The 23,839-nt window shown below is 51.4% G+C and overlaps 1 protein-coding gene across 2 annotated transcripts; it reads left to right on the top strand.

Annotated features, from left to right (window-relative positions):
- Positions 1-1,331: 1,331 nt before the first annotated feature.
- GHRHR (growth hormone releasing hormone receptor) lies at positions 1,332-18,601 on the top strand. 2 transcript variants are annotated; one of them, XM_040644122.1, is made up of 13 exons: positions 1,332-1,486; positions 7,944-8,046; positions 8,168-8,275; positions 8,820-8,917; positions 10,137-10,234; positions 10,928-11,060; positions 12,399-12,552; positions 12,817-12,877; positions 13,327-13,396; positions 14,105-14,196; positions 14,691-14,820; positions 15,480-15,521; positions 17,284-18,601. In XM_040644122.1, exons 2-13 carry the CDS (start codon positions 8,028-8,030, stop codon positions 17,407-17,409), a joined length of 1,131 nt encoding a protein of 376 aa, XP_040500056.1. In that variant the 5' UTR covers positions 1,332-1,486; positions 7,944-8,027; the 3' UTR covers positions 17,410-18,601. The 2 variants fall into 2 exon arrangements, with proteins under 2 accessions (XP_040500056.1, XP_008684679.1); XM_008686457.2 differs by lacking the exon at positions 1,332-1,486 and adding an exon at positions 5,701-5,863.
- Positions 18,602-23,839: the final 5,238 nt, after the last annotated feature.

Genomic DNA, 23,839 nt, shown 5'->3' with positions numbered 1-23,839 from the left:
TTACCCTCAAACTACATTATGCTGCTTCGCACAGCGTAGAAACTGTACAAACATACACTTCGGTTTTCTTCTACTTTCATTTTTGCTCGTTTGCATACTTTTTACTTCTCTATATACCATAGATCCTACAGTATATTACGATTACTTTTGCTTTAATTAATCAATTTTTTTTTCATTTTAAAAATCGTGGTAAAGTAGACATAACGTAAAACTTACCACTCTGGCCTGAATGGTGTACAATTCTGCGGCTAAAGCACCGAAGTATTAGGTATTCACGGTGTTGTGCAGCCAGAATTACTATTTATTTCCAGAATTGTTCATCATCCCAAACAGAAACTCTGTGCCCATTGAGTAACAGCTCCCCGTTCCCCCCATTGCCCCGGACCTGGTTACCTCTATTCTATGTTCTGTGTCTATGCACTTGACTCCCCTAGATCTCTCATCTAAGTGGAATTATGCAGTCTGTGTCTTTCTATGTCTGGCTCCTTTCACTTGGCAGAATATGTTCAAGGATCCTTCACGTTGGAGCATATGCCACGACTTCATTCCTTCGTATGGCTGAGGAATATTCCACTGCAGGCGTGTGCCACATCGTGTTCCTCCATTCATCTGTCGATGGACCCTTGGGTTGTTTCCACCTTTGGCCATGGTGAATAATGGTGAATAATGCCCTGATGAGCCTTGGTCTACAAGCATTGTTGAAGTCCCTGCTGTCAATTCTTCTGTATATATGCTTAGGAGTAGAATTGTTTAACCCCCTTTGTAAAAATTGTTTCGCCTTTTGAGAAACTGCCAAACTGTCTCCCACAGCAGATGGACCGTTTTGCATTCCCACCAGTAGTGCCCGAAGACCCATCTCTCCACAGCCTCATCGACAGGTGTTATTTTCTGTTATTTAAAATAATAGCCCTCCCGTGGCTGTGAAGTTCTACGCCACCGCGGTTGTGACGTGTATTTCCTGAATGATTAATGAGGCTGAGCTTCTACTATTTGATGCGTCTAGCATCTTTGAAACATGTCTTTTCAAGTCTCTTGCCCGTTTTCGAATTGGGCTGTTTATTTTTTTGTTGCTGAGTTGTAAGAATTTTTAAATTTTTTCACTATTAGTTCTTTATCAGATATAGGACTTGGAGATATTTTCTCCCATTCTGTGGGTTTTTTTCATTCTTTTGATGGTGCCATTTGCTGCACAAAAGTTTTTACTTTTAGAGACATCCCATTTATCTACTTTTCTTTTGTTCCCTGTGCTTTTAGAGTCATTTTTTTTAAAGATTTTATTTTATTTATGTGACAGAGACAGCCAGCGAGAGAGGGAACACAAGCAGGAGGGAGTGGGAGAGGAAGAAGCAGGCTCCCAGCGGAGCCCGATGTGGGGCTCGATCCTAGAACGCCGGGATCACGCCCTGAGCCGAAGGCAGACGCTTAACGACTGCGCTACCCAGGCGCCCCAAAGAGTCATATTTAAGAGATCATTGTGAAATCCAAGGTAATGAAGATTTTCCCTTCTGTCTTCCACTAAGAGTTTTATACTCTTTGCTCTTAAATTTAGGTCTTTATCTATTGGAGTTAATTTTTGGATATGGTTTGGGTAAGGGTCCAACTTCATGTTTTGCATGTGGATAGCTAGTTTTCCCAGCAGCGTTTGTAGAAAAGATTGTACTTTCCCCATTGAATGGTCTTGGCAGGATTGCCAAAACCAATAGACCATACCAAGGAGAGGTTATTCCTGGGCTCTCTCTTCTGTTCCATTGGTTTATATGTGTATATTTTTGCCAGCACCATATTGTTTTGATTACCATAGCTTTGCAGTAAGTTTTGAAATTAGGAAAGGTGAGGTCTCTAATATCGTCCCCCAGAAATATTGTTTTGACTTTTCAGGGTCCCCTGAAATTCCATATGAATTTTAACATAATTTTTCTATTTCTGAAAAAAATGCCACTGAGATTTTTATAAGGGTTTCATTGAATCTGTGTATTACTTTGGACAGTATTGGCATCTTAACAAATTAAGTCTTCCAATCCATGAACTGAGACGTATTTTCCTTTCTTTAGATCTTTAATTTCTTCAGTAATGTTTTGTAGTTTTGGGGTTTTCTTTTAGTAAAAGCTACCTCCTTGGTTAAATTTATTCTAAAGCGTTTTATTCTTTTTGATGCTATTGTAAATGGATGGAATGGTTTTCTTAATTTTCTTTACAGATTGTTTATTTTTTAGTGTATAAAAGGAACAACAGATAGATTTTTGCATGTCCATTTTGTATCCTGCAATTTTGTTGAATCTGTTTATTAACCTTAATAGTTTGTGTGTGTGTGTTTGTGTGTGTGTGTATTCTTTAGAGTTTTCTGCAAATAAGATCATCTGCAAACAGATAATTTTATTTTTTCCTTTCCAGTTTGGGTGCTTTCATTTCTTTTCTTGCCTCATTATTCTGGCTAGAACTTCTAATACTATACTGAACAGAAGTGGCGAAAGCAGACACCTGTCTTGTTCCTCATCTTAGGGAAAAAGCTCTCCATCTTCGTCACTGAGCATGGTGTCCACTGTGGGTGTTTCGTTTATGGCCTTTATCATGTTGGGGAAGTGCCCTACTACTCTGAGCATGTTAAGTGTTTTTGTCTTGAAAGGGTGTTCAAATCGGTCACCTGCTTTTTCTGCATCAATCGAGATGATCCTGGGTGCTTTTTTTCTTCACCTGTTAAAACCCACAATTTTGTATATTTCGTTTGGATTTCCTGTCGTTAAGGCATGAAGAGGGTAAATCAGTCCTGCTACTTTGTCTTGGCTGGAAGCAGAAGTTCCTCACATATATTTTAAAAAAAAATCTCTCCATGTTAATACAAATAGATTTAGTTCACCCTTTATAATAGTATTTTAATAGTATTTAATGGTATGCTCCGTAGTATTCCACTGTATGAACATATCACATTTTATTTAGCTATTTCGTGATCCTTGGACTTTTGGGTTGTTCTCTGGTTTTTACTACATAATACTTTTCTCTGGGGCAAATACTCAGAAATGGAGCTTCTGGCTTTTGAGTATGTTCATGTATATACATTGCAAAGATCATATCAAGTTGCTTTTCAAAGTCGGAAAGTATCATCTGCAAAGTCGAAAAGTATCATTTCCTCACGTTATTTTCCATGTCTCATATTTTTAGATGTTAACATTTTAGGCAATGTGATAGGTGGAAAAGGGTAGCTCATGATTAGTTTCATTTTCATTTTCTTGAGCGTGAGTCATGTTGAGCACCCCCTCATCTGTTTATTGGCCCTACATCTTGCTTATTTTCTGACTTGCCTGCTTGTATCTTTGCTCACTTTTCTTTTGGGTGGTTTTTCTCTTTATGGTTGGTTTTGCAGGTATTTTTTAAAAAAATGTTTTTGATATTATCTCTTTATTTGTCATTATTGGTCACAGACATTTCTTTAGGTGTGTAGCTTGCTTGTCGTTTTATCTGTGGTGTCCTTTCTTGAACATACTTTTTTTTTTTTAAATGTAGATGTGGTCAAACTTATTAATCTTTTCTTCATGGCTTTTATTTTTTTCTATAAGGAAGTTTCCATTCTTCTGAGGTGTTAAAAAAAAATTTCCCTTCTGGAAAAAAAAAACACCTTTTTTTTTTTTTTAACGTAACGTCTTTGAACCTGGTAGAAGCTATATTTCGTAAACGTGAGCTAGAGAGCTAAGCTTATTCTTTCCATACAAAGAACTGATTGTTCTAACCTTACTCGCTGACAGTCCGTCCTTATTACACGCTGCCATTCGTGACTGTCCACTGTGAGCTAGGTCCTCTGTAAGGTAATTTATACGCCTGTTCTTGTCTACTTATCCTGGCAAGCCAGAAAACTGGGGCTCAAAAAAGTTCCGTAACGCCCAAGGTCACAGGGCTGGCCAGAGGCAGAAGGTGAACTTGAGTAGATACAGAGGAAGTTAGAGAGGAGTGTTCAGTGACCTTGGTCTATTTGGAAAGACCATGGGCCTCGAGACTCCTTGGATCAGGGTTTCTCAACTTTAGTTCCATTGACCTTTTAAACCGGACAGTTCTTTCTGGGGTTGCGGGGGGCCGTCCCGTGCCCCGAGGGTGTTCAATAACAACTCTGGTTTCAATCCGTTATACGCCAGTAGCGCCTTGCCACCCTTGACCCCTGGCTGCAATACTGACAACTGTCTCTAGGCATCACCAAATATTCCCTGGGGGATGAAATCGCTCCCTGTGAAGAGGTACTCATTTAGATAATAATTATTATTAAGTGTCAATATCAATTATTAACCATCATCCATGCTAATGACATTGGCACTGATTACCAACAGTGATTCACTGTAGTATGTATCCTTGGGCTGTTGCTTATTTGTAGCTGATGGGTGGAAGGTTCTAGCTTTCCCTTTAAATTACACCTTCTCCGTGCTCTTCTCTCCCACCTGTGAGTGCCGCCTGTCTGCACTGTTTTTACGGGCAAAGCGTAGGAAAACATTTGGGCAAGGGAAGGGGGTCTGGGGCTTGGGGTGGTTCCTGTTTTCTTTTCAAAATATTTTTCTTCAACGCTGTCGGTGATGAATACAAATGGAAAAATAAAGCCCTGCGGATGTAAAATGATTCCTCACTCTCCACGAGGCGGGGGTGAGGAGCCTTCATCATTCATGATTCATCTCAGGCTGTAAACATGCCTGTTGTCACCAGCATCCTGCCCGGCAAGCTCTGGGGATGCAGACCTGCACACACACACGTCAGGACCAACCAGGGACAGCGGCATCCAGGGCCCCGGAAGATACCGTGTGCTTCCAAATCCCCGAAGGCTGTGCGAGAGCCAGTGGGACTTAGAACACTGTCTTTAGCTTGGCCAATTGAGGTTCCATATTTTAAAGTCTAAAGCCATAAGAAAAATGACCAGGTAACAAATGTTCAAAATCATTTGAGCAGCTATGGTAAGTCCTCTAGTTGTCGCTATTGGTAGTCTTGCTGTGTTCAGGGTGGTCTAGCTCTGTGAGTCCCCTTGCAAACCTCCCAGTCAGGCTCATTTCCCTCTGCTGCCATGAAGATTTCTAGGGACTCTGACAAGCCCCCGTGTGAAGTCCAGAGCCTGATGCCTGCAGACCCCACCTTGCCTTACAGGCTGGCGTCCTTGCGGGGAAAGTAGCGGGGTCCTGCTGATAGGACTCCTTTGGGCCAGCCCACATGGGAGCTTTGTGATCTCGCTTCTTTTTCTGAGGTCATCCCTACTCTGCAACCCCCACTGACAGCCTACCCCCATCCCCGCTGTGTCCCCACAGCCTGGGGCTCACCCTGCAGCCCTGTGGAGGAAGCTCGGGTCACCAATCAAACTGGGGGCTCCCTGATGGCGGATCCAAGTCTTCTTCTCTGAGTCTCCTTCATCTGGGGGGCCTCTCTCCACTGTGGGCCAGCAGAAGGCGGAGCTCAGAGAAGGAAACGATAAAGAATAATGACCTGGTAGGGCAAGAAGTGTCCTGTGGCTATCACCTCTCTGGGCCCTTGCTGTCAGGACAGGCACACAGGCAGACTTACAGACACAGTGGAAGGGGGAGGGGTGCTCAGCCCCTCCCTGTTGGGGACACGGAGGCCCACTTCAGGACCGGGGCTGAGCTGGGCACGGTGTCCTGCAAGCCTGTGAATATTTAGCTGGTTCTATCCTCTTTGCTGGCTCCTGCCTATGTAAACAGCCGCCAGAGTAGGGGAGGCAGAAGCGGGTGGAAGCCGCAGCAGCAGGGGGCCGTGGGGAGGGAAGAGGGTCCAGGCTCACAAGGAGGACAGACTAGGTCGCTGACTGAGGGAGCCACCTCTGAGCCCCACCATGGACAGCGGGGCGTGGGGTGCCTGCATTCTCTGCTTGCTGAGCCCATTGCCAGTTGTGAGTAGCCCACACAGACCCTCCCGCCTCGCCTGCTGGGCTCCGGAGCCGGGAGCCCCGGAGCTATATGGGGGTCCAGCTGGAGCCTGGTGGGGTCCCCGCTGCTCTTCCCCAGCCCAGGAGTTTCTTCCTACTAAGCAGGTTACTGGCCATGGCTCAGAGAACCCCTGCCCCCTCCCCTCCGCTTCCCCTTTCCTCTTCCCCCCTTCTTCCCTCCCTCCCCTCCCCTTCCCCTTGCAGCTGCTTGGCTCTGGGTAGCTCTGACTAGGAAAACCTGGCTAAGCTGAGTTAGCCTCCCTGTTGCTGCCTTCCAGGCCCTGTCAGGGCCCTCTGGGGGAGGCAGTTAGGGCCTCTCCGGCTCGGCTCCTGTCTCCCAAGTCCTCTCTGAGCTACAGGTCTCTAATTCTTCCACAGAATCTCCAGACCCCTCCCTAATCCCCAGCACACCAGGAGCCACACCCTCCTTAGGTTGCTGCCTTTTAAGAGGGTGTTTCCAGGGGCCAGGTGGGCCTGCGCAGGAAGTGGAGGACAGCCACTCCCCTCCCGCACTGGGGGGACTGTTCCTCTCTTGATGTGCTGGGGGGGGGGTGCTGGAGGAGCTTTTGGCAAACTGACGTGCTGGAGAGTGAGGTGCCGGTCAGGGGTCAGGGGCCCACCCTGAATGAGCTGCGATTTCCCAGCATGTTTTCCAGGAGTTAGCTCAAGGGACACAGGGACCAGGCCAGGACAACAAGGTACTGGGTGGGAAGCTCGGTGCATGTGGACTGAGGTCCCCTTCTCGCTCTGCGGTGCGTGTGTGCACATCTGTGTGCAGGGGCCGCCATGCCTCCCAAGCACCGTGCCGCACCTGCCCCCGGGGGCAGAGCCCTGGGCTGGAACCCCAGCACCAGGAGCTGGTTATGTGGCCTGGGCAAGTCCCCCACCCTTCCTGAGCCTCACTTGACTCTTTTGTGAAGAAGGAGATCATATCTTCTCTCCGGGGCTGCTGTGCATTGAGTGGGATCTGATTTGTCAAAGGCTGGGAATAGGTAACTTCTTTTTTTTTTTTGTAATTTCAGTACAGTTGACACACCTTGTTACATTAGTTTCAGGGATACCGCGTAGTGATTTGACTATATGTCATGCTGTGCTCTCCGCAAGTGTAGCTCCCCTCTGTCCCCATACAGCGCTATTACAGTACTACCGACTTTATTCCTTGCGCTGCACTTTTCCTCCCTGCACCTTATTCATTCCATACCTGGAAGCCTGTGTCTCCCACTCTTCTTCACCTGTCTTGTCCCTCCCCTGCCCCCCCCTTTTTTTTTTTTGCCATACAAGAACTTCTACTGCTTTCCCTTCTGCAGTGAGGGAGTCTTCTTCCTCTCTTCTGTGTGCACCCCACCGTATCCATGCATGCTCTCTCAGCTCCCCCTCACCATTCCCCCCCCCGCCCCCTCCCCTCTGCCTCCTTCACATCTCCTTATCTGGCTCTGACATTCTTGCCACCCTCTTATAAGGACCTCCTGTCCACCCAGATAATCCAGGATAATCTCCCCATCAAAAGATCATTAACTTAATCCCAGCTGCAAAATTCCTTTGGCTCTGCTGGGTGGCTATTCAGTTTTCAGGGATTAGGATGTAGATGTTGTGTATACAGGGGCATTGTTCCACCTACCAAGGTACTTTGTGTAGAATTGCATCCAGGGAGCAGGAGTGCAGAATGGGGGGAGGAGAGCAGGGATGGAGGAAGAGCCCCACACAGACGAGTCGTGGGCTCAGCCAGCTCCAGATCTTCCAAAGACTTGTGTTCAATGTGTTTCAGAACTTACTCCCATGAGATGAAATTGGAAAGCATCTGTCCAAGTGTCCACCTTTCTTTCCTTCCTCCCTCCCCCCTTCCTCCCTCTCCACTTCCTTCCTCCCTTCTTCCTTTCCCTCCTCCACCAAGTGCCCTTGTCAGTGCCGTGAGCCAGGCCCTGTGCTTAGGAGCAGGGGCACAGAAATGCTTCAGGCTTTGTCTCTGTCCTAAGGTCTCTGGGACCAGAGAACCCAGAAGGAGCAGCCGATCGGCTTGGCCTATCCACTTACCTCCTTCCCGCAGGTATCTGGCCACGTGCACCCGGAATGTGACTTCATCGCCCAACTGAGAGAGGATGAGAGGTCGTGTCTGCAAGCAGCAGAAGGGATGTCCAACACCACCCTGGGTACGGCTGCTTGGGAGGGAAGGGGTGGCTTCTCGATTCATCTACCTCCTCTAGCCTCATCACTCCGAATGCGAAGGAGCCTGTCCCCCTGTGTCTGCTCTGCTCCCGTCTCTCTATGCAGGCTGCCCGATGACATGGGATGGGCTGCTGTGCTGGCCGATGGCGGGCTCTGGCGAGTGGGTGACTCTCTCTTGCCCCGATTTCTTCTCTCACTTCAGCTCAGAGCCAGGTAAGTGGTGGTAAGTGGGGAGATGAGGTGGTTTCGTCTGGTGAGGCTAGAATACCGCAGGCGCACCCTGGCTTTGGGGGCAGTAGATCTGGATTTGAACACCAACTTCCCATCTTCCTGTGTGCCCTTGGGCAAGTCACTCAACCTCCCGACCCTCAGCTTCCTGATTTGTGACCTGGGGAAAACAAGAACTTTAACCTCATAGTGGGTGAGGATTGGTGAGCAGAGCATGGACGTGCTGGACCCAGGGCCTGACCCCAAGTGAATGTTCTGTGGGTGTCAGCAGGAGGGCTGCCTATGGAGTGGAGGGGAGCAGAGCCTATCTGATGGTTCACATGCTACCAGCCCCCTCGTGGGGGCAGTGAGGAAGGGCTGGACCTGGAACCCAGGCCTCTGGAGGGAGGAACACCCCTCTCTGTCATTGAGAGGAGCTGTCTACAGACCCTGCCAGGACCACGGGATGGTCCACAGCTCCCCCACCCATCCTGGAAAGAGAGAAGGAGCTATAACCCATTCTCTGTCCCCATCTCTGCATTCCTCCCAGGGGCCGTGAAGCGGGATTGCACTATCACAGGCTGGTCTGAGCCCTTCCCACCTTACCCTGTGGCCTGCCCTGTGCCCCTAGAGCTGCTGACGGAGGAGGTAAGAGGCTCCTGGTATCTTGGAGGAAGGGTCACCATGGATGCTTGTAGGGATGGTAGACTGCACAACTGGAGGGGCTACTATTTCCATTGTAGCTAGCAGGTTGGAATATTAATTGCAGAAGTTTCCAGAAGATGGCAGTGTCTGGAAGAGAGAGGGCCCCATTCTTTTGCTAATTGCTCAAGGGTGATGCATGAGCCATGGTGAGGGAAAGAGGGGAGGCAGAGGCAGGGTGGGAGATGTGCCGGCTGCCCTCTCTGTGCCCAGGCCTCCAGGACAGGAGCTTTGAGTGGTTCCAGGGAAACAGAGGCTCCTAGTGGTCCTGGGCAAGCTCCTTCCCTTCTCTGGTCCTCAGTCTGTGGAGTGGTGTGCATACCCCACACTTCTGAATTGAGCAGGGCCTTTGCAAGGTGCTTCCGTACCCCCGGTCCCATATCTCTTTCCCCACAGCCCTGCAAGGGAAGGCATGAGTCTGACCATTTTTCAGATGAAAAGACAGACACAGGTGGTGATTGCCTGCATCAGGGGTCCTCAATCCCCTCCCTCGGGCTACATCCTCCATCTCCATCTTGGGGGTGGGAGTGGGGTGTCCAGGCTGGACTTTGATGGATCCAAATACTTGGTCATAGAAAGAACTTTTCCCTGTGGCTGTCATTGGCTGCCCCCTTTCTTTGGGGGATGTTGGGTGCCCAAGATGGTGAGGAAGTAGGTTGTCAATAAACAAGCCCCATTTCCTTGTGAGTTTTTTTGTTTTTAATGTTATATTAGTCACCATACAGTATTTCATTAGTTTTCAATGTAGTGTTCCATGATTCATTATTTGCCTATAACACCGGGTGCTCATTGCAATACGTGCCCTCCTTAATACCCATGAGCTTTTGTCATTCCTCAATGAATGACAGAATAGGCCAATGAATGAAGGAAGCTGTGGTTTCTCTGCTGCCTGTTGCGCCCCAGGAACAGTAAGAGTCAATCGTCTCCCTCTACCCTCCCCTTCTCCCCCACCCCCCCGCCACCGCCCACCAACAGGTCAGGTGCAAAACAGGCTGTAAGCAAACACTTCTGTTCATGAGGGAGCTTGCCATGGTTCCCACAGGTGCCCCTGCCCCCAGATGGGGCGTTCTGGGGTAGAACTGAGAGCCTTCACCTGCTCGGTCATCAAGCTTCCCCTTTTCTAAAAGTGCAGCCGCTGAGGCTTTCTCCGTCTCTACCCTTCCAGAAATCCTACTTCTCCACGGTGAAGATTATCTACACGCTGGGCCATAGCATCTCCGTCGTGGCCCTCTTTGTGGCCATTGCCATCCTGGTTGCTCTCAGGTTTGCTGTCCTCTTCACCTGCTCGAGAACCTTCGCTGCCTCCCTATTGTCCATAGCACTAAGCCAGATTCCTTGCTTGGACCTTTGGGAGGTTCCCAGGTCTAGGCACCGTAGCCATTCCTGGCTTTTCCTTTCCTTTCCATGGCGTGTTCCCTTCCCACCCCTCGTACTCCAGGACTCAGTGCCATCTCTACACCTTTGCTCACATGGAACTTACTCTATTTGCTTGGAATGCCCAGTTACTTTGTCCTTGATATATTTATATCTGTCAGAAGTTGAAGCCCAGCTCCCATCTGCTTTAAGAATCCTCTTTGCCTCCCCCCTGTGAAACCCTTCTTGACTATTCCAACCCTTTGACCGTTGCCCCTCTTGAGCACCCCCCAACTTCAGAGTCTGAGCCCCACCACACGGCTTGTGCTGTTGTCCGTCTCATGCGGCCGTGCCTCATCTCTCTGTGCACCTAGGGGGCTCCCCTGGGTGGTACCCTGCCATTTCTGCCTCTGTCCCCAGACTCTGAGCTCCCCGAAGGCAGGGACTGGTCCTCTCTGTCCTCTCACCTCTGCTGAGCCCGGGGTAGGGGTTGCTCAGCTGTCCTGCACAGACACCTGAAGCTCCAAGGGCAGCCCGGTCTGACTCCAGTCAGTCCAGCTCGCCTCCCACCATGCTCACCCTCCTCCCGCCCCGCTCCTCCAGGAGGCTCCACTGTCCCCGGAACTACATCCACACCCAGCTGTTCATCACCTTTATCCTCAAGGCGGGCGCTGTGTTCCTGAAGGACGCCACCCTCTTCCACGGGGAGAACACAGACCACTGCAGCTTCTCCACTGTAACCGCTGGGGCTGGAGGGCCCCACGGTGGGTGGGGGAGGGAAGGCTGCATTAGAGACGTAGAAGGGCCCCCACCCCCCACCAGCCTGCCCAGTCCTGTGGGCTGACCCTGGGGCTCTGCAATTGCCAATTACAGAACAGGAAACACCCTAACACCTTACACCCTCTCCCTTCCTGCCCCTCTCCGGAGTCTGGTCCTAAATCCCCGTGCCATTTCTCGGACGGCGGGGCCAATCCATGTCATCTCCCATATTCCACGTTCCCCTTTCTGTTCTTATCTGTACTCCAACCTAGCCCACACTTCACCCCAGCAGTCTTTGCATTTCCTACCTCCCCGAACACGCCAGCCTGTCTGTGGCTGCCTGTGGGGATGTGTGCGGCCAGGCAGAGCCGGGTCCCTCCCTCAAGAAGCACCCATGGGGCCCTGGGGACAGAATGCACCAGATTATGGGACCACAGAGTGGGGGAGGGGGTGTTGAGGGCTGGACTTCAGGGAGAAGGCAGCTTTGGAGCTGGGGGGGGCCGGGAGGGAGGACACGTTAACTGGAGGGACCAGGGTGAACAGACTCTCACAGACAGGAAAACATGAAGCCTGTCCAAGAACCAGAGAAGTCATACGGGGCCAGGGAGGTGGGAGAAGCAGAGGAGAATGAAAATAAAAGACGGTTGGGGGCAGCGTGGAGGCCCCGCACTCCCCAGGCACACTAAAATTGTGCTGGAAATGGACAGATACACAGACGGGCAAGGCAACAATGACCTTGAACAAATGAAAGAAATAGTAATAACGATATGTATTGAGCACTTATGTGGCAGCATTGGCCTAAATGCTTTGCAAATATTACCACTTTTATTTCCTATGTGTATTTTCATTTTAGTCCCATTTGTACATGAGTGGGCCTGGGGCCAAGCTCAGGCTCCCTGAGCTCAGAGGCAGTGCTCTTCACCCCGAAAGAGGAGCGAGTGCTGCAGTGAATGAGCGAATGCGGGGTGAGGGGGCTGTATGTTTGCAGGAAGGAATGGGGGGTCCATATGCACAGTTCTGGGGATGGACGTGGGTCAGGAAGGGCTGACCGAAAGTAAAAATTCATACGCAGCATTTCCATCTAATCCTCATGATGAGGCCATGCGATAGGTATTGGAAGTGTTTCCTTTTACAGATGAAAAGGCGAGGTCTCGGAGGTTACCCAGCTAACACATGCTAAATGTGAACCCGGACCCCAAATCTGCTCTCTTAACCACCACATTGTACTACCACGCAGCCCAAGGCGAAGGTTCCTGAGTGGGGTGGGGGCTCCCGTGGGTGTCCAGCTCTGAAGAAGCCAGGCCCCGGCCCACAGGTTCTGTGCAAGGTCTCTGTGGCCACCTCCCATTTCGCCACCATGACCAACTTCAGCTGGCTGTTGGTGGAAGCCGTGTACCTGACCTGCCTCTTGGCCTCCAAGTCGCCCAGCACCAGGAGAGCCTTCTGGTGGCTGGTTCTCGCCGGCTGGGGTGAGCACTAAGGCTGGGGAGGGCACCATGGGGCTAGGGGAAGGCTGGGAATGCACAGGGAGCTCACCCAAAGGTCCCTTCAGCTTACTGATGATGATGCCAGGCCCGGGGGCGGGGGGAAGGGAGAGCAGCCGGTAGTCCTACAGTTTCCTGGTCCTACCTTCCTGGTGCCCCATGTGGCCGGCAGTGGTGGTGGCAGGTAGGGGCAGGTCTCTGAGCCGAGGATGCAGACCCCTAACTTGTGTCTCCTCTGTCCCCCCACAGGGCTTCCCCTGCTCTTCGCTGGCGTGTGGGTGTGTTGTAAGGTGGCCTTCGAGGATGTGGCGTGAGTCTGGGTGGCTACCTCATCCCACGGTGCCAGGTCCCCCTGGAGTGTGGGCTGGACAGTCAGGCAGTGGGGCGATCCTCCAAGCTGGGGAGAGGCAGAGGAGACCCCAGTCCTGCCTTCAGGGAATTCGCAGCTTGGGCGCAAGATGGGAAGTCCATCGTGGACAGCGTGGAAGGGGCAGGACCTGGGGTGGGAGGGGGCCTCAGATTCTCGGGGTGCTGGGCTCAGGGAGAGGTGGGGGGTTGGAAACACAGTAAATAGGGGTCACTTGGAACAGGGGAGGTTTTGGGGCCAGCAAGAAGCAGGTGGGTAGAGAGAGAATGGGGGTAAGCCCAGCATGGATTGATGCGCTCCTTTGGAAGGGGGCCCAATTGGCTGAGAGAGGAAATAAGGGAGGGTGGGCATTTTTGGTGGCCCCCATCAGTCCCGGCCTGTCCTCTCCCTAGGTGCTGGGACCTGGATGACAGCTCCCCTTACTGGTGGATCATCAAAGGGCCCATCGTCCTCTCTGTGGGGGTCAGTCCCTGGGGCCAGCGCCGGCTGCTTTATTCTCCCTGGGTTGGCCGAGGGGGCTGTACTGCAGGAAACATGACTCCAGGCTGGGAGTCAGGACACCTGGCTTCTTCAGCCCGGCTCTGCCAGCCTCTCCATGAGGCCCTCTCTGGACCTCAGTGTCGCACTGGTGAAACTAGGAGGGTAGTCTCCACCAGCACTCAGGCTTCTAGCTCAGAGTTGTGAGGAATCCGGTGCCTGACTGTAGATCACATAGCCCTGCAGCGAGGCTGGCGTGCGGGAGCGGAAGGAGGGCTCTGGCGGAACCCACCTCCCCCCCGCCCCCCGCTCCCATGCTGCAAACAGGGCAGCGGGGGCTGGTGTGCGTGGCCTCAGGGAATTTGCACATGTCCCCCAACTTTATCAAAAGCGGGGGACACCGACTTTGTGTCAGAGTAGACCCTGGGAGGTGCTGGAGGCAGGATGACAAGGCCTGACTCCCACCCTTTATTCCAGGGCTGGAGAAGGAGAGGGACCGTGAGCCCCTGAGCTCCATGTGGGGCCCCCAGTCTCCAGCATACAAGTTCTAGAGCAATGATCTGTACACACCCCTCCTCCTGCACATCCCTGTGTTGGAAGGATTTGGGGTTTCTAATTCCCCAGAGGCCCCGTCCCAGGCCACCAGTCCATTCCTGACTCTTACCTTTTACCTTCCCACACCTCTATTTCCAGGTAAACTTTGGGCTTTTTCTCAATATTATCCGCATCCTGCTGAGGAAACTGGAGCCGGCTCAGGGCAGCCTCCACCCCGAGTCTCAGTACTGGTAATGTGTGTGCACACGCGTGTGCATTCGGGACGCTGGGGACACAAATGGAGTGGGAGTCGGTGTGGTTCTGTTTTATTCACTACCCTGGACTGTGCTCCTCCCTAAGCTTCCAGAGAGAGAATAGATCTGGTCCCTGCGCTCTAGGAGATCACAACGTGGGGAGGATACAGGCTCCAAATATCCAGTGGGGGGATGGGAGTGAGGTATGGTTAGGGAAGACTTCCTGGAGGAGGTGGTCTTTGAACTAGACTTTGATGTATAGATGTTGACTGGAATAAATTGAGCATTTGGCAGCGAGAACAGCAAGATCCATGTCCTGAAGTCAGGAAACCCTGCCTTGTACCGCACTGTGTTTGGGGAGCATGGTGTTTTCCAGGGTACCTGGTGCATAGCGTCTGTATGGGGAGCTGATGGGAAGTGGGAGTGAGCAGCGGGCATGCGGGAGTTTCTGATTCCAGTCTCGGGTGCCTAGGGCTTGTCTTCTCCTGCAGGCGTCTCTCTAAATCAACACTGCTCCTCATCCCGCTGTTTGGAATTCACTATGTCATCTTCAACTTTCTGCCCGACAGTGCTGGCCTGGGCATCCGCCTCCCCCTAGAGCTGGGACTGGGCTCCTTCCAGGTGAGGGCCCCCACAGGGACTCTTCCCACTGAGTCCTTGGGCAGGAGGGAGGTGGTGCTGCCCACGGGTCTGGTAGAGTTCATGGTAGGTTGAGGGTTACTAGGCTGGTTATTCTTTCTTTCATCCATCTCTCTCTCTCTATTCGTTCACTTCCCCTGAACCCATCTACTCAACCATTTACCCATCCATCTACCCATCATCCATCCATCCATTTATCCAACTATCCATCCATCCATCCATCCATCCATCCATCCATCCATCCATCCACCTACCTACCCATGTGTCCAGCATCCACTTATCCATTCATCCATCCATTCGTCATCCACCCACACACCTATCATCTACTTACCTGTCCATCCAACATTTACTGAGTGCCAATTATGTGCCAGGATCTGTGCTCAGTACTGGGGGATGCAGAAATAAAGAAAATCAGAGAAGCAGGATCAACAGTACGGCCTTAACAGGCTTGCTATGATGATTCCATGAGACAACGTGCCTGGCACATAGTAAGAGATGAATGCACCTCCTTCCCTTTCCCCAAAGACCTGGCCCAGGCCACAGCCTGGAGGTGGGTAGAGGAAAAGATAGTAGAAAGACTGTGGACATCTTATGGCCAGGCCACAGTATTCTGATGTGGTCCTTTCTCTTTGGCCCCACAGGGCTTCATCGTTGCCATCCTGTACTGCTTCCTCAACCAAGAGGTATATCACTTTCCAGGCTATCCTTAGTCATTAAGCCTTCCTTTCCACCAGACCAAGGTCACATCTCTCTTCTTCCCAGGCCCTGTAAATCCCGACTCAAGCCAAACCTTGACTCCTGTGGTCCTTTGGGAAGCTTAGTCTATCCTGAGCTTCTAGATCAAGCTGAACCTGATTGCTTCCTGTCAATGTCCTTTATCCATCCCTCCTCTGGGCTGGACTATATATACTACCCATTTGGGACCAGGAATGGTCTTAAAGGATCCTCCAACTCTGTGCTCCTAAAACTGAACAAAAGGGAGAGTGGAGGAGGGAATAAACCAGCTCTGGGAGAGATAGAAAACCGAGACAGGAACAGAAAAAGCCAGGAAAGCATAAAGGGAACTAGGAAAATAGAGTCAGGAGCAACAGGGGGGAAGATGGAGAACAGAGCCAGGGATCCTGAGAGAAAACACCTGGAAGAGAGGGACTGATGAAGAGAACAGACCAAACAGAGGAGGACCCACCCATGACTAGAGAGTGCCGATACGCTTGCAGAAGTATGGAAAGATGGCAGAGAGAGGAAAATGAAAACATCCCACCCAGGAAGCACCTTGCATCTGTCCCTTAGGACAGACTTGCTTTGTAGGAGAGATGAGAGAATTTAGCTCAGCGTCCTAGCCCCCAGGCCTTGCTGCTGTGTGCACGGCAGAGTGACGGGCTCCTTCTGGCGGCATGGATTTGCCGTGGGCTCGGATCTGCCAGAGTCCTGGGTGCACATGCCCTCTGCCAGCTGTGGAATGGTGTTCTCCCTCTCCCGCTGCCTCTGTCCCTAACAGGCTCCCACCCCGCTGACTACTCCCACCCCAGCCACCCTGAGTCTCACACAGCCTTATCGGGGGTCTGGGTGCAAACACAGGACTGCAGTATCTGTTTGTAGTGGCCCTTGGGTCCTGTGGACATTGACATGGGTGAGGAACAGCCTTGGCTGTGGCTGGGGGGACCTGGGAAAGAGGCTTCCATGGAGAGCTGTGAAGGGATCCGTCCTGGGAAATCATGTTGGAGACTGGATAGTTACATACCTCTGGTGACGGGGAGCTTACTACTCAAAATAGCTCTTCTGTTGTTAAGCACCTGTGGGAAAGCTCACCTTTATGTTGAACAGAAATCTGTCTCCCTTTTGTCTTTCACTACAGCTGAAGTTCAGCTCTGTCAGGTGGGTCACAGCCTCTCAGCTCCCTCTGACCCCAACAGCCCCTTGGAGGTGTGACAGCTCAGATTCCCCTGCCCTCTCCCTCCCCCACCCAGCTGCTTACAGGAATCCCAGTCCCCTCATCTACAGCTCCTTAGACATCTGTCTTTACTCCCTTTAGGTCATATCCTCTGGACAGGTTCCCAGTGGCCATAGTTCAGTTCGGTGGGCAGGGCAGGACTGAATCCCAGAGCAGCACACGGTCTAAGCCACTCAGGGAGGGCAGTGTGGTTAGTTGGTCAGAAACTGAAGAAAGCACCCATAGAAAATGTCTTTAACTGGACTCACACAAAGGCAGTGCTAAAAGAGAAAAGAGCTAAAGGGAATGGCCAGGAATACTCACAGGAAGGAGGAAGTAGTATCTTCCAGAGGTAATACTTAGCGGTGGCTACGGCCAATCTTGGCTTCTCCTCTCCCAGGAGTCCATGTCTCTGTTTCTCCTGCATGGTCTCTCCCTGTACCCTCAGTCCCACCGGGGTGGAGTACAGAAGCAGCAGTGCGACCTTCCTAACATCCTCTCCCTTGTCCCCGGAGGTGAGGACCGAGATCTTGCGGCGGTGGCATGGCCATGACCCTGAGCTGCTGCCAGCCCGGAGGGCCCTCACCAAGTGGACGATGCCTTCCCGCTCCGGGGTGAAGGTGTTGACGTCTGTATGCTAGGCTGGCCGCATCACACAACTGGAGCCCACACCTGAACTTGGGCAGCCACGGTGGGCCCAGGACCCTCTGCAGGAGCAAGAGGGACCCACCCCCCAGAGAGCCCTCAGGCCACGCCTCCGCCCCAGCTCCTGCCCTGCCCTGGCCAGGGACAACCCTTTCACCCTGTCCTGCACCTGACCTGCACCTGACCCTAGGTCCCTGGTGTCTACCTCTGGCCGCCTGGGTTGCTCTGTCTCTATTCTCCTGTTGCTTCTCCTGGAGTCTGGGCCATAGCCCAAGGCCAGAGGAGCCAATAAACTTGTAAATGAATAGAGTTTGAGCGAATACCTGCGCTGGCACTGGGGGGGAGGGGAGGATATCCTACAGCCTTGACTTGGATCTCCGGTGCAGAAGTGCCTTTATCATTCCTCTGTCGTGTTCCGTCCCCGTTATTAGTCTGCGCGAGAATCCTCTTGTGTAATTTATTCTTCAAACGTATTCTCTCTTGTCTTTATCTCCTCATCCCTCTCCTCCCACAGGCAAACAGTCCAATGTGTTTAACGTGACTATTTGTGTTTCTGTGCGTTCTTGCAAAATATGTAGTATTTTATGTGTGTCTGTACTTACGATTTACATAAATTTTGTCGCTTAGATGCTTCATCCTGCTTCTAGCATTTTCCCCTCAGCGCTCTGCTTTGAAGACACGCGCCCGGGTTGCCGTGTGCTCATCTGGTCTCTTGTTTTGACTGCCATATGGTGTCACCTGGTGTCATCGCCCACATCTGACTCGCCCTGTCTCCCCTTCGCCGCCTCAGGTGAATAATCACACGCTTGTCCCCTCGTGCACCTGTGCAAGTGAGCCTTTCTCCGGGACACGGACCCGGGAGCAAAAGTGCCAGGTCATCACGTATGCCTTTTCTTCTGCGATGAGGTACTGCCAGATTGCGTTCCAGAATGCTTGCAAAATCTGCACTCCCACCAGCAGCTCCACCAACACTTGGCATTACCCAGCTTTTTAATGTTTGCAAGTCAAATGGGTGTAAAGCGACATCTCATTGTTGTTTCAATTTGCATTTCTCTGATAACTAATGAGTGTCAGCATCTCTTCCAGGGCCTGTTAGCCTTTTGGGTTTGGGCTTCTGGAAATCTCTTGGGTCCCTTTCCCAATTTTTCTTTGGCATGGAGATTTCCCAATTCCAGGTCTTTCCCTCATGTTCTCTCCGTTGTGTGCCTTCCTGTGTCCATAGCCTGCTGCCTGCTGCCCCCCACTCAGGTGAGGGCCCCCGATGTAATGCGTCATCACGGTCAGTCCTTCCCCCACCCTATTCCTTGGTGGCAGGGAGGAGAGTGAGAACTGGGTGCTGTCCCTGGGAGTCTTTGTAGACTGAGGGGAGATTTGAGTGCAGAGAACAGGCAGAAACGGACCCTGCAGGTCAGCATGAAGTCACTCCGTTCTTGTCAGCCCACAGCAGATCTGTGGTGTGAAATTCAGCTCCTTTCCCTGGCCTCCAGGAAGCATTCCAGTCTTCCCTGCCATTCTTACTCTGATTTTCCCTCCTCCCTCACAGTCATGAGGGTTCCAGTGAAAGGAGACTCAGAGAGATGAAATCCAAGGTCACGTTGGTGGCCATGATGCCCAATTACCCAGCACCTTCTTGGTCAGACGCATGTCAAAGTGTTAACTCCAGTCTAAGAACCTTTCTTTAGCCTCAGATCATAAAAGTAACTCATATTTATTGCAGGGCATTGAGAGATGTAGACAGGGTTAAAAAAGAAAATAAAAATCATCTGTAATCTCATTACCCAAAGATAGTCACTGTTGATATTTTGGTATGCTTCCTGAAAGATTTTTTTTCCCCTCTGCATTTCTGAACCATCTTGAGATCATACTATATTTATAAATTTGTATTTTTTATACTTAAAACGAACATACACTGCATAAAAATGGCCAATAAGCACATAAAAAATGCTGACTGTCATTAGTCTTTGGGAAACTGCGAATCAAAACCACAATGAGATATTGATTCAGCCCACTAGGGTGGCTGAAATGAGCAAATAGACAGCAAGAAGCCTGGGCCAGGTTGTGGAGAAATTGGAATTCTTCTACACTGCTGGTGGGAACGTCAAGTGGTGCACTTGGTTTGGCAGAAAGTCTGATGGTCCCTCCGAAAGTCCCACGTTAGGTTGACAGACGACCCAGCAAATCCACTCCAAGGCACGTGGGCAAGAACGCGGAAAACGTCTGTCTGTACAAAACGTGGTAGACGAGTTCTCCCAGCGGCAGTACATTGCTGAAAGATGGAACCCCATCTGGGTCCATCAGTCGGCGAATGGGTAAACAGAATGACATAGGTCCATACAATGGAATATTGTTCTGCAGTCAAAGGGAAGGAAGTACTGACACGTGCTGCGTGGGTGAACCCTGGAACGCGAAGCTCAATGAAGGAAGCCAGCCACGGAAGGCCACATATTGTAGGTTTCCATTGACAGGAAATGTCCAGAATGGACAAATCTGTAGAGACGGAAAGTAGGTTTGAGGCTTTCAGGGGCTGGGGGAGGGGCAAATGGGGACCGACGGGTGGTGGCTACGGGGTTTCTTTCAGGGTGACAAAATGTTCTAGAATTTGCTAGTGGTGACAGTTTCACCCTCTGTGACTGAAACCATTGAATTGTACAGTTGAAAAGGGTGACGTTTATGACATGTGAATTATTATCTCTTGATAAAGTTATTTGGAAAGAGTCAATGGATGGTTGCTACGGAACACCTGTAAGACTTTTTCTGCTGCACAATTTGGGAGGCCTAATAGTCTTTGTTTAGCCAATAATGACTTGACAAATCTTCTATGGGCGCAAGTTGCTCGCAATTTTGAAAAGTCAATAGTTGGGATGGCAAACTCCCTCGCAGACAATTCTTCATGCTCATCTCAAAAAGAGAAACGCTTCAGAACACGCTCCTAGATCTAGAATGTTTGACCCAATGCAATGCATGTGAGAAATCTCTGAACTCTTCCTGGCAAGCTGTCTGCCAGAACAGCTGGCCCCGTGCATTCTGGCACAAGCGGGGCGAGTGGGATGGTTTCTCTACCTCACCTTATCATCAACACCTTTGTCAGCCTGAGAGTCAAAGGGTGGGCCCTTGGAGCTTCACTGGTGTTAGCAGTTAGTGCTAACGGTTGGCTCAGGGTTGGCGTGAGCGGTTAGTTAGCAGTCAGCCTCAGCAGTTACTTTGTGGACGTAGCAGTAGTGGAAGCAGAAACTTGTTCCCTGGATTGTCCATCCCTTTGCTAGAAGCTTCATTCATGGCTGGAAGTTTACGCCTTGCTCCCTTCTGGTTTCAACTGGAACCTCAAATTCCTGCCACCTTTCTAGTCTCTTCCACCATGGGACCTGGACTGGGGCTACGGTGATGGTTGCTGGGCCCGTTCCTTGACTGGCCAACCCTTCCCTTCTCAGGGCTCACTCAGCATGCACATCTGCAGACGGAAGGAGGGGGTTATCAGGCGACTTTTGAGGGCTCAGAAGGGACACTGAATAAGGGAGTTGAGAAGAACAATGCTCAACTTGGCCACCAGGTGGCGGAATAACTGCGGCCCAAGAACGCTGGTTGTGCTGATGCTGTGCCTGTATGAGGTTGGAGGACCGACCGCTGGAACAGGACGGAGGACTCCCAGGGCCTGGCCTGGGGTACAGTGAGCCTATGGGGCTGCTGGAGGAAGGTGCTTCTGGGCTGGTCGGAATAGGACGGCTCCAGTTTTGAGGTGGACGAAACTGGGAAGAAGAGGGAGTGCTGGAGAGACAGGAGGACTGGTGTTCATTGGAGTCTGTGCAGAGTTCAGACCAGAAGGGGGTTGCCCTGGGCTCTTGGTTTTGTGCGGGTGGGAGGGCAGGATTTACCATCACCCACACTGATCTTCCTTCCAGCAAGCTGCTCCTCAGGCGGTGAAAGGAGTTTCTGAAAGGGAAGGAAGAAATTTGACTTCTCTCCTGTTGTGGTCAGCCCGTGCTCCTTTGCAGTGTGGGGCAGAGGCAGGGATAAAAATGAGGGGCCCGTTCCTTGTCAGTAGGGAGCCCCCAGGAATGTTGGGGTGATCTCCGGGGGTGACCCCTAGCCTGGATGTGAGTAAGAACAGGCATGTAAAACTCAGACTCTCTGGGCTGTGGGAGTTCAGAGGACAGAGTGTGGATGAGGCCAGGAGCGGTCAGGAGAGGCCCCCTGGGGGAGGAGATTGGGTCAGTTGTATAGACCTTAGAACCTCACCAGGCCAAGTGCCACCATCTGCTGGGCAGGAAGCAAGAATGTGGCTGATTTCAGCTCAGGGAGCAATGCTTGGAGGAAGGGTCTGGCAAGACAGGAGTGTGGGCATCAGACCCCGGCTTGGCTTTCCCCAGGATGTTTGTGGGCATTCCTGTTAGGGCTGTGGGCCCTGGTGGGCTGCCCGTTCATTCACTTGGCAAGGATTTCCAAAGTACTTGCTTAGGCAGCAGGCACTTTGCCAGAGCTTAGAAATACAGGCAAACAACTCTAGAATGTTCCTACTCAGGAGGCTTCGGGTCTGGTTAGAGCAGATATGACCGAGGACTCTATTGCAAACAACAGAACCTCTCAGGCTGGGTTAAACAGAAACATGGTGTATTCGGGGCCATGAGGGAGATCACCTGTCTCTAGGAGGGCAGCCAATAGCAGCGCCCAGCCCACACCAGGGGGTCACTGGGACGAATTCCCCACTGTACCCTTTTGCCAGCAGATGCAGCTGCTTACACTAGTAATACTGTGGACAGAATGCCAGACACACTCATGGCTGTCCTGAAAAGCCAAACTCCTCCACTGCCATGCTTGCTAAAAACTTGATTCCACTTGGCACTGGCTTCCTCTTGTTTTTCTCTTCCAAACCTAAGTCTACAGACTAGGTCCTGACCCTGCCCACCAGCTACACGGTGGGGAGGCTGGGACAGCCAGTTCTGACTTCTGCCTTTGGAGAGGGCCTGCAGACCGTGGCAAGCTCCTCAGACATAGGAAGGGCATTCAGAATATGCTGGCTGGCCATGAACATGACAGATGTCCAGTGCTGGGAGGTGATCGTGCCACTCAAACAATTGCATAATAATGGCGGCAGGTATGCCAGGAGAAATAGAGGACCATAAGAACAAATATCTGAAGGACCAAATCTAGTCTGGAAATATTTAAAAAAAAAATGCTTTCTGGGGAAGTGACATCTAAGCTGAGATCGAAACCATGAGTATGAGTTGGCCAGATGAAGAAATGGATAAAAATCCACTTTCTAGGTAGAGGAAACAGAATGTGCAAAGGCCCTGGGGTAGGAAGGAGTGTGGTGTTTAGGGGGAGCTTAAAGTTAGCTACTGTGGCAGGAATATAGTGAGAAAATTACCTGAGATGGGGTGGGTGGGCAGCACCCAGCTCACGTAGGGTCAGGAAAGCCATGTTAAGGAGGCTCTATCCCAAGAGCTGTTGGAAGCATGTGATATAGAGCAAGACTTATGTTTTTAAAATGATTCCTCTGACTTGCATGTGAGGACTGAATTGCAGGCAGATACTTCAGTTGAAAGCAGGGAGAGCGAAAATGGAGCCTGGGTCGGGGGGGTGGAAAAGACTAGGGCAGCTTCAAAAGCTGTTTAACTGAGTGATGAATGAGTGTGTGCAATGTAGAGAAGGGAGGTTTCTAGGAAGGTTCTGGAATGGGCAACGGTGGAGGGGAGCACGTTTCACGGGGGAGAGTTGGAGCTCAGTACGGGCATGCGAGGTTTAGGGTTCACGTGAGACATGTAGTTGGGTGCCAAGGAGCAGGCTGGGGCCAAGAAGGGAGCTGGATTGGAAGTGGGGTGCTAGAGCTGTGGGAGTAGCCGTCATGCTCCATCATGGAGGGGTGCGGTCCCGGGATGGGCCAGGCAGGAGCCCCCCTGAACCGATGGAGCCTGGGGGTGGGGGTGGGGGTGGAGGAGCGGCCTGAGGGGTGGGAGGAAATCAAGATGAACAAAGGTGGGATCATGGGGGCCAAACAGAAAGGGGCACAAGGGAAATAGGGTGGCAAACGGTGTGAGCGCTGTAACCTGGCCCTTGGCTCACAGCACAGATCACAGAGTGGGTGTGGCAGAAGAGGGACTCACTCGGAAGCCAGGCTAGAGAGTCCTGGAAAGTGAGTGAGCCTGAGAAAGTAGAGGCACGACCTGTAGACACACCCTTTCCTGAGGCTGGTGTGGGAGTGGGAGAGGAGTGTGGGGCTCAAGGGGGAATTGCATGTTTGGTTTTATTGAGAGGAGGACCTGGATAGCTGGGGAGTCAGGAAGGAGGTGGGGGGGGATGGCAAATCATGGAACAAAGTCCCTGAGAAGGAATGAGAAGGTGGGCCCAGAACCCAGGTGGGGGCAGCTTGGCCAGGGAAAGGGATGTCGCTGGTGGCGGCATTCACCATGAAGGCGAGGCTGTCTGCCGGGG

Source organism: Ursus maritimus, unplaced genomic scaffold, assembly GCF_017311325.1.
Source record: "Ursus maritimus isolate PB19 unplaced genomic scaffold, ASM1731132v1 scaffold_3, whole genome shotgun sequence".
Lineage (NCBI taxonomy): Eukaryota > Metazoa > Chordata > Mammalia > Carnivora > Ursidae > Ursus > Ursus maritimus.
This window is presented reverse-complemented; position numbering and strand designations above follow the sequence as displayed.

Excerpts from the sequence above, each read along its gene's own strand:
- GHRHR (XM_008686457.2), top strand. The coding sequence starts at position 5,807 with ATGGACAGCGGGGCGTGGGGTGCCTGCATTCTCTGCTTGCTGAGCCCA. Across the intron at positions 8,047-8,167 it reads GATGTCCAACACCACCCTGG|GCTGCCCGATGACATGGGAT; the intron begins GTACGGCTGCTT and ends CTCTCTATGCAG. Across the intron at positions 8,276-8,819 it reads TCACTTCAGCTCAGAGCCAG|GGGCCGTGAAGCGGGATTGC; the intron begins GTAAGTGGTGGT and ends CATTCCTCCCAG.